This window comes from Emydura macquarii, unplaced genomic scaffold (genome assembly GCF_026122565.2).
Source record: "Emydura macquarii macquarii isolate MOO-44397 ecotype Brisbane River unplaced genomic scaffold, CSIRO-AGI_Emac_v2 contig_1043, whole genome shotgun sequence".
NCBI classification, from domain to species: Eukaryota; Metazoa; Chordata; order Testudines; family Chelidae; genus Emydura; species Emydura macquarii.
Genome location: NW_027131180.1, coordinates 11,168,126 through 11,178,129, shown reverse-complemented (window position 1 = coordinate 11,178,129; position 10,004 = coordinate 11,168,126). Strand labels below are relative to the sequence as shown.

At 42.0% G+C, this 10,004-nt stretch overlaps 1 protein-coding gene across 1 annotated transcript; it reads left to right on the top strand.

Annotated features, from left to right (window-relative positions):
* Positions 1–552: 552 nt before the first annotated feature.
* Positions 553–6,237, top strand: LOC137150929 (protein mono-ADP-ribosyltransferase TIPARP-like). Its single transcript, XM_067544987.1, has 5 exons — positions 553–848; positions 2,873–3,066; positions 3,237–3,426; positions 4,944–5,216; positions 5,796–6,237. Exons 1-5 carry the CDS (start codon positions 553–555, stop codon positions 6,235–6,237), a joined length of 1,395 nt encoding a protein of 464 aa, XP_067401088.1.
* The last annotated feature ends 3,767 nt before the right edge of the window (positions 6,238–10,004 follow it).

Here is a 10,004-nt window from a genome sequence, read left to right as displayed (position 1 = left end):
ATAAATCAATTTGAGGGGAGAAATGTGAGTGCTTGGCATTGAAGATCAGAAAATGGTGATTCATCTTAGGCAGTGCTTAATTTGTGCCAGGGCTTGCCAGGGCTGAGCCCCAACACCTCTAGGCTTGGCAGTTTATAGCCCTGCCACCTCTAGGCTTGCTGCATCAGTTATAAAAGTAAAAAATTGCTTGATCCCTGGCACCTCTTTCATTACAAATAAAGCACTGGCTAGCAGAGTATGTCTGTGTGTGGGTGTGTGAATGAAGTCCAGCTGGGAGAAAGCAGGATGTGAACTGCGGTTAATCCAGGAGATGTCTAATGGAGGAGGTTTTATGGGGAAAGCATTGTGTTATGGAGGGTGTGGTGGAAGAGTAGAGGGAATTTGAAGCCTAGGGCACTGCATCAGAACAGCTCACCACTTATTCAGCTTCACTTTCTTTGTTTCTCCCAGAAGTTCTTCAAAAAGGCTCTGCTCCAGTTGCTTTTAGATCCCTACTTCTTCAGTTAACGTGAAGCCAGTTCCACTGAACTCACTCCACTCCATGTCCACAACATGCAGCATGGAGATGATTCCAAAAGCCATTTGGTGGCTCCAGAGCAGCTCAAGGATGAGAATGGGACCCAATTTCATATCCACCAGGCAAATGGCATCAGGATCTGTGACCACTTCCTGCTTGGCCTTTGTCAAGAAGGGGATAGATGCCAGCTTCACCACACACGCTACCCTTACCACTGGCAGGTGATGCGGAAGAAAAAAGGAGTGTGGCAGAGCGTGAGTGAATCAGCTCAGCAGCACCTGGAGAAACTTTACAGCAACATAAATAACTCACTAGTTACACTGGTGGAAAAGTAAGTGACAGAAACACTCCAGACCCAACTTCTCCCAGAAGGCAACTCTTAGCTGCTCTTGTCCTAGACCCCACAACAGGAAGTGCCTAGCAATGCTTTAGAAGTAGAAAGATCATAACTACTCCAGTCCTGTCCTCTCCCAGCAGGGATTGCTCATGGAATGAGCAGGCGCACTAATTCTAAATGAACTACATACATTGCTTGTGGTTTAGGACTAAGCTAGAGCAATGACTGTCAGGAAAGTTCTCCATGATCTCAGGTGAATATTAAAAAAAGGTTACAAACCAAGACATTGTTTGTACACTGGCCAAGTCATGCGATTCCAGTAAGAGATTGCAGCAGTGGCAGTTAGCACCAATGTTAGCACCCTGCTTCCACTACCTAAATAAACTGTACACTAATTAATCAATCAGATACATAACTTTTTTTTAAGTGTGGCTTATTTGGAGTATTGTGGAGTGATGGGACCAATTGGCCAGCGGTATCAAAGGACACATCCAACCTTAACATGTGCTTCTGTAAATATAGGCTGAAACTGGAGAAAAAAACGTTTTCTGTGCTAGGCACATGGAGGTGTGAGGGTGGAGTTTCCATACTCACTTCAGGACTTTTCTGCCAGCACAATAACAAAACCAGTGAGCATACACCAGTAGTCATGGATATGTTACTGCTCTCACCCCAGTCCACCCATTTCACACATAGCATTTACAAACACGTAATAGTAAGGGTGTAAACAATGCATGAATCATGCACATCCTCACTCCATATTCCCTATCCTCCAACAGTTCCTCTGCTTTGGGTTCCTGGCTGGCCATGAGATTCACTAATTCTGCGGTCAATCTGGTTAAGCATAGTTGCCAGAAACTGGCTTGAGCCTTCAGAGACTTTTTCCCAGCAGTGCATGGCAATCTGTCATATATCTACCACTCTTTACAAGGTGATCGAAGGTCTACTGCTACATCTTCTGATTGAGTTTTGCGGAATTCAAAGTGGGCAAGATGCACTCCTCACTCCAATATCTAGAAATCTCTGGTCCAGAATAAGGATCAAGACCTATGTCTTAACTTTTCCACAATGAGGAAGTACTAGATGCTCTTAGATACTAAGTGATGGGAGACAGCGAATAACCCTAAGATAGAGAGCTGCTGTAGTTTTGTAATTCATGAATCTGAGTTCATGAATCTGAACAATAGTGTGAATGCTTTGTCCAGTGAAACAAATGACAAACATTTTTAAATAAGCCTGTTCCCAGATGACATAGCCATGGAAGAGGTAGTCAGATCTGCAGATGTTAGGTACATAGAGGGATACCCTTAGCACATGGGAAAGTGCCCTGTGGAACATCAATTGCACAGAGTTATGGGAAAAGGGAAGACCACATTTGACAGTGATAGTGGCACATTTAGGGGACTGGACTATACAGTAGAACTAACAAATTTAACTAGTAATCAGAACAGATCCATATGCCATAGTAGGCAGTTAGCAGGGGTGGTGCCCAGTTCAAATTAATAGGCTTTTTACCTATTCATTAATTACCTATTAATAATAGGATTATTAATCTTGTGATATGTGGACATGACCCCTGTTTTTAGGCATCTATACCCTCTAACTGGTTAAAGGAAGGGTAGAATTTGTTGTATGGATGTGGCTTCAGATAGTCCAACTTTGATGATATGCAGCCATAAAGGCTAGAAACTTCATTTAAAAAAGAAGTAATTAATATGCTGCAGGTTCTGATTGACTTGATGTGTGAGAGCAGCTGGTGCCACTACCCCAGCCTGAGATCTTTTACTGATTATGGATAGTCATATGAGAGCACATTCTTGTTGGATGTGCTGTAGGAAGCAGTGCAGGAACACTGGCTGTATGGGGAGCTCCTAGCTACTCTGTTCTCAGCATCTCTCAGCAGGAGATGCTGTGGGGGATGGTGCAAGAGTGATGATGCTCGCTCATGCTCCAACGCCAGCTTCTTTCAGCAGTAGAACCTCTTGCAGGTATGATCTAAAAGTCTGTTTCTTCCACAGGGATGGTTCAAAAGGGAAAGTCAACCTAAATGCTATGGAACTGTACTCCTTTGGTCCTTATAGCAAAATACGGCGACTCTCCAACACCCATGATCCACAGCAGAACCCACAGCTCCATACTGTATGGCAGGTGTATTGGCTTGATGAAACCGATTGGAAGGACTATGAGGAAGTCAGGAGAGAAGGAGGCAAAGGTGATGCTCTCCAGGGCAGGGTTGGGGGCTGCAATGTGGGAAGTAGTGCGTATGAGATGGAGCCCAGTAAAACTGGGTTATTATAGGCAAAGTGTCAGAAGGGGAAACTGGCCTTCTTCCTTAGCATATTCTGATTCCCTCTCTCCTTTCCCCCCTTTCTCTCTCTGCAGAGCCAATTTCCCAAGAAATCATTAATGCCTTTGAGAGTGGGTTACAGAACTACAGTTTCAGTCACGAAGGCCAACAATACATTCTAGATTTGAAGAACCTTATACAAACTAACTCAACAACAGAACAAAAGTCATCCATTCAGCGCCGTCCTGCCTACCATGCACCTATCTATATGGTACCACATCTGCGGTAAGCAACTACACCTGGAATACTCCCTGTAAAAAAATATAAGTGCCATTCAGATAATTATTATACGGGGAACTGGTGGAGGCACCTATATATTTAAATTGCTTACCACTTTCTATTGTAAAGGATTATTGTGATCTTTTATGAGAAATTCTCACACATTAATTGTTTTCAGTAGGCTTTTGGTATAGAGAAAAGTGAAAGCTCTTGGACTAGAGAAGTTCCTTTCTTTTCTCCCTGAAATTTCCATTCAGGTTTAGCTGATTTACTGACTGCATTCCATTTCTCTTCTTTCGCTTGCCTTCCTAAGAAAAATGTTGGCAGTATGCCCATATAACAACACCACAAATATTCCAAGGACAGGCCCATGCCACTGACAAAGCAGCAGCAACACAAGGTCCTCTAGGAGCTACCGGAGTAGCATGAGGTGGGGGGAAGCTAAGGTCAGGCTTCCCCCCACAGCCACACCTCACTCTGAATCCAGTGTGAATGACTGTATGTGGCAATGAATGGTCACTGGGCGAAGGAACGAGGGTGACCATGATTCTCTTGGTGACTAGGGCACTCACCTTGGATGTGGAAGGCCTAAATTCAAGTCCCTGCTCCAATGACTAATCAATTATACAAGGTGGAACAGCTTCAACAGAAGAGCTTGAGAGAGACTTATCTTGGAATACATATAGCACAGTTGTTGGGATGCTCATCTCCAGTGTAGGAGACCCAAAATTCATCGCCACATTGGGCAAACCCAGTCTCCCACATCCCAGATGAGTGCCCTAATCAGTGGGCTAAAAGTCATGAAGTGCGGTGCAGCATTGTTCTGTTGAGTCTCACCCTTTAAAAATGCACAGAAACAAAACACTTCGGGACAAACAAGATGTTTAATTCGACCCAGAAGAGATCTTTTTGATTCATCAAAATTTTTCACAGTTTATAGATTGGGTTCAATCAAACCAACTTTTTGGGAGGGGGGACTGCCAGCAAACTGAAAGATCAGTTTTTTGCCCATCTCTAGTTGTAAAGTCAAGAATTTGAAAGTTAGGAAAGGCCAGATTTAGAATTGCCTGTGCATCCTTAATTCATCCTCTCTGTGCATATGCACTATTTATTTATTTAACTTTTTATTAAGGCAGTTTTTACATGATCACATACTATTTTTTCCACAAGAACCTACGTCACTCAGTGCATGGGTTGAATGCACCAAGGTTGCATGGGCAACTATAAATCTGTATTTCCTAACTTTCAAGTGCCCGATTTTGCAACGTAAATAACATTTTGAATTAGTTTTTTGTGAGTAATTATCATTTATAGTACAGTAGTGCCCAGATATGGGGCCCTGTGCTAGGAATGCTACAAACACAGTAAGACACAATCTTTGCCTCAAAGATCTTGTAGTCTAAATTAAAACAGGGTGGAATATGTGGGTGTGGGAAGATGAAGATAACAGGAACATATTGTTCCACAGACTAGATATGTGCATAATTAACACAAAGCAAATGTTTGTTCTATTCTCTTCTTAGGACACTTCCAAGTGGTTGTAGGGGATGTCTCAATCCTTATGCCGCCAACATCCCTGGAGAGGATCCCACTGATGGGTACTATGGTCCATATCCTGCATCCTGGATCACATGCTCCTCAGAAGGACCCACATATGTGCAGCGTGAAGTAGCACCGTCAGAAGCAGTGTACCGCACAGTTTATACTCTCTTCCACAAATCTCTCTCAGTGGATACGTTTCTGGTGTTAGGGATTTACAGGATCAGGCAGGAGTATCTTTGGCAAAAATACAGCAGGTATAAAGAGGAATGCATGAGGTTATAGAATGTGCCATGGGATCTAAGATGAGAATATATATATATTCTGAGAATATATATCTGCTTTGCAGATCCTGCTGTCCTCAAAATCTTGGAACCTGAATCTCAGATATGTTAGTACCCTAGAATGTAGATCCTGCTGTGCTTGGTGGCAGAGCACAGATCTTATCACTAATGAACTGAATGTGGATCCTAGTGTACTAGAGTGAACATGCTTGTCAGTGGGTGAATCTTAATGCACTGGTGAGTGCATAATTGTTTTTAATGTGTGGATCTTTGAGCGTGGATGGGTAGAACTTGTGCACAACAGTGATCAGACATTGGTGTGGGTGTGATTAGTTGTGCGGGGTGTCTTGTGCTCTCTCCAATGATAGGTAACGGAAACCTTGCTACTTAGAATTCAGGATTGGGTATTTTAGATATTGTGTAAGCAGGGAGCAGTGAGGACATAAAGGCAGGACTAGGCCTCCAATTCTCTCCTAACCCCTTTTAGCAAATATTCCCTCACAGCAGTAACCCTAACTGCCCTGTTTCTTTGTTCTTCTTCTCTCTGCTCAGCCAGAAGGAAATAATGTCCCGAGGACTCTCACCAGAAGAGAAAAAACAGCTGGAATGGCACCTCTTCCATGGCACCTCAGCAGAAAGCAAGAACTCCATCTGCCAGATGGGCTTTGACCCTCGTCTCTCAGGACAGCATCTTGCTGCCTTTGGCAAAGGCAGCTATTTTGCCAAGAATGCCCAGTATTCAAATGAATTTTGTACAGCATGTAAGGCTGGGCTGCGCTATATGTTTCTCGCAAAGGTCCTGGTGGGAAAGTCTGCTGTAGGGAATGCTAATTACTGTCAACCCCCAGCAGTACGGCCTAGCGGTCCATCCTTTGACTCATGTGTTGATTCCACTTCCAGCATCTACGTGATCTTTAACAGTAGCCAGTCCTACCCATACTTCCTGATTAACTACAAATTACTTTCTGATCCTGTTGCACTAGATGGTTCATAATTAGATCTGGGCAAAAAATTTTGTGCACAACTCTTTTTCAGATGCGGATTCAGGTCAACTGAAACAATTTGCAAATTCCAGTCGGTTTCAGTTAATTGTTTCAGTCTGGGAAAAAGAATTTCAGAAATGTCAAAACGGTTCATTTCTGAAATGAAATATTTCAACTTTTCATTTTGGAAAGATCTTTCCTTTCGGACTTTCCCTCAATGATATTTAAAAATATTTAAAACCTCTCAAAATCAAAATGAAACTTCTTTTCACATTTTGGTTCGTGGAAAATTTCAAAATACTTTTGTTTCAGGTTGACTCCAAACAATTCGCCCACCCCCCAATTTTTTTGGTTTGGCCACTGAATAAAAAAAATCAGTTATTCATATTGCTCTATTCATAAAGCATTTGATACAAAGAACAACCCTTATGTTGGCTTTGCTGATCAGGGCACCCACCCCAGGGGTGTAAAGATCTGTTTTGTTCCTTGCACATTTCTCCCATTAAAGGATACTTCTAAAATGTTCAGCAAAACACCTCATGGTGTATGCAGCAAGAATTTGCCACTAATACACGTGACCTTTCCAATATACATTATCAAAGATTCTCCCTTTGTTTCTCTTGGAATCCTGACAGTCCACTCCACCCCTTCCCACCCTGACTGCCACTTTATTCTTGGTGCCTCTTTGGATATGTCTTCATGGCAGCCGTTTAAAACAACAGTTTAATTCCCAGATCAGGTGTAGATACATGAGCTAGCACATTAAAAATAGCAGCATATTCACTGTGGCATAGGTGGCAGGCAGCTTGGCTTAGTCACCCGAGTTCACACCCAGAAGGTTGGATGGGATTGTATTCATACAGCTAGCCCAAGCCACTGCCTGTGTTGCCACGGCCACACTTATATATGTCTACCCACTCTGGGAATCACATCTCCCAGCTACTGTGTAGACATACCCTTTCTGTGTTAGCTACATCCAGATGGAACAACTGCACTGGGCTCACCACCAGAAGCCATTCAATGCTGTTTTATTTACTGGCCAGAAGGAGGAACTGTTCCCTCCTGGATTTCTTATGTGTTTCAAAGACTATCTTTTCCACAACAATTGCAACCATCTGGCTTATAAAATATTATTCTCCTTCCCTCCCACATATGCCCCAAAATACCCACTTACCCTGTTCTTTATTGACTACAGTCTATTATTAGTTACATGTTGTCATATTGTTCACTAAGTGGTTTGTTTTTTTTAAATACTGTTACTCTGATATTTAGAACTGTTTGAATTCTTTTGCTTTTAAAACAATTAAATGTGTGATTTTTTTAAGGAATTTGTGTGTGTGTGTGTGAGAGAGAGAGAGAGAGAGAGAATGAGAATGTTTGGATGTGAGTGCAAATACAAGAGATTATATGGGAATAGATGTTAAGCAATTTCCTGTGTCTGGTGGATGATGAGGACGGGGGTACTGGAACAAATTTTATAGTAGGGGTGCTGATGATGAAAACCATGTATTTGGTGTTTGTTATTGCTACTTCAAATCAGGGGGTGCGGGAACACCCCCAGAACACCTAGTTCCAGCACCACTGGATATGGAGAGCACAGGCTGGACCTCTGGGTTTTTCCCAGCAGCTGCAGGAATAGGCAGGTCAGCACTTGTTCTAAGCAAGGGCTCCCTCTCACAATTTTTGGAAGCCTCTCTTGTGCTAGTGCCCTCTACCTGAGCCACAAAACCTCTTGCAAATAGCCAGAGGCTGTTAGGAACTGGCCAGTTTCCTGTGGGTTACTCTGCTCATTTTAAAACATGAAATCTAACTGTAAATATTGTTCATTGATACTGGGTCTTGTTAATCTAAACATTATCACATGTAATACTGGGTTTCTTGTATTTAAGAATAGCTTTCAAAATAGCATTAGTTTAATACTTAGAATTGTGGGTGACAATTTAAACATAAAAACATATTTTAAACTGATAAAAATCAAGTTGATCTGACGAAAACAAAAAGTGTGTCTTCCCCTTAGCTCAGTCACTGGTTAATTTGTGTTCTGCCACCTACACCCTGGTGAAAATAAGCAGAACAAATAGCAGGTTTTTTTAATGTATACAATAGTGCAAATGACCAAGATTATTTTAATATCCAAACAATTCTCTTTTTTCTGTGACTAAGTAGGCATGATTTTCTCCACTTGAGTCAAATGAGCATTGCCTTACCAGGTGCTCAGGCCAGTCCACTGTTCCTATATGCATGCCTCTGCAAGGCATAAACCCTCACTTTGCTTGTCCTTTGCCTGATAGATCCAGAATGCGAGACACACATTTGGAATATTACATAGCAGAATTTTATATCTATACATATGTGACATTGCAGGAAACATACGACCATAACAATAATGTTCAGTATGTCATAAACATTCCAAAAACACCTTACATTACATACTTTGCTTTAGCCAATACACAGTTACACTACAAGGGTGAACATGAAGGATACACAAATCACACCATAAGGGTGTACATGTGGTACAGCATGTCACAGTGAGTATGGTGAAATTAACATTTACCGATAATCTAATCTTTCCAAGCCTACATATAATACAGATAAGTAAAGTTCAATTTGTTTATGTTTTGAATTACAGTGCTCAGTCTTCACTGTATTTTTTGTGTCACCATTTCTCCCACTCCCCAGGTTCTGTGTGCGCTCATACATGTATTAACTTTGCCTTTATTGCTGAAGCTTAAGAACCAGGAATGGGAAGAGATGAGGGATCTTTAGGGCTACTTCCCTTAAAGGAAAGTCCATTGTTCCGCCACAGGCCTTCATAATCCAGCTGTTGAAATTTTCACCTTAAAAAGAAGACCTGAAAACCTGACAGAGTCCATCTTCTATAATTTTCTAACAGAAAATCTTTTCTTTGGGCTATGCTGATTGCAGTAAATAGAAATGTTTGGGGGACAATGACATTCCGGGGTACAATCCAGACCAGTGAGGGGCTGTGTCACCCCTGCCCTGCAACCTGGGGTGTCTCACAATGCTTTGCTGTTGTAGCTTCCTACTTGGGTATCTCAAAAACAGCATGCAGGTCACACCCTGAGTGTCTGTGTATAGTTACAGCCCTGGTCCAGCAACTCCAGCAATTTTGAAATCTTGGAACTTCCTACTAGATAGAATGTTCATTTTTGACCAGCTCTAGTTTTTAGGGAAAGCATCAAATCCCAGTGGAACAACGTGGAGCGTGTGGAGGCACTTGCTAGCTGCTGGCATTATTCTACAGAGGCACCAAGCTCTTCCTAACTCAGAGTGTATAAAATTATACTCATGATCTGTACCTTTGATGGTAGCTCATGGGACTGAAGGAGTGGAACACAACACTTATTGAAATGTCTATGCCACAGCACAGCAACAAAATGCTATGAAAGCTCCAATTAGTCCATTTGGTGTTATTGGAGCAGTTTCTTTTTTTTTTTTTTTTAAATGAATAATCTTTTCCCTTGCCTGCCTTGGGTAATCTTTCTTTCGAATGAGGAAACAGCAGAGTCTCAGCTTGTTTTCTCTTTTCTACTTCTTAAGTGCTTCTATATGTTTAAAGTTCTCTGCTAATGATCATCATCAAGGGAGAACTGCCAATCAGCCGTGGAGATTCTGCTTTCAACTATATACAAATAAACTCCCTGAGCCTTCCTTGGGGGAGGCATATTTAGAGTTCTGGAGAGAGGAATCACACAGATTGGACTATTAGATGGTTAAAACGCTGTCTGACGTGAATGTGAATTTTCCAAATGTTCAC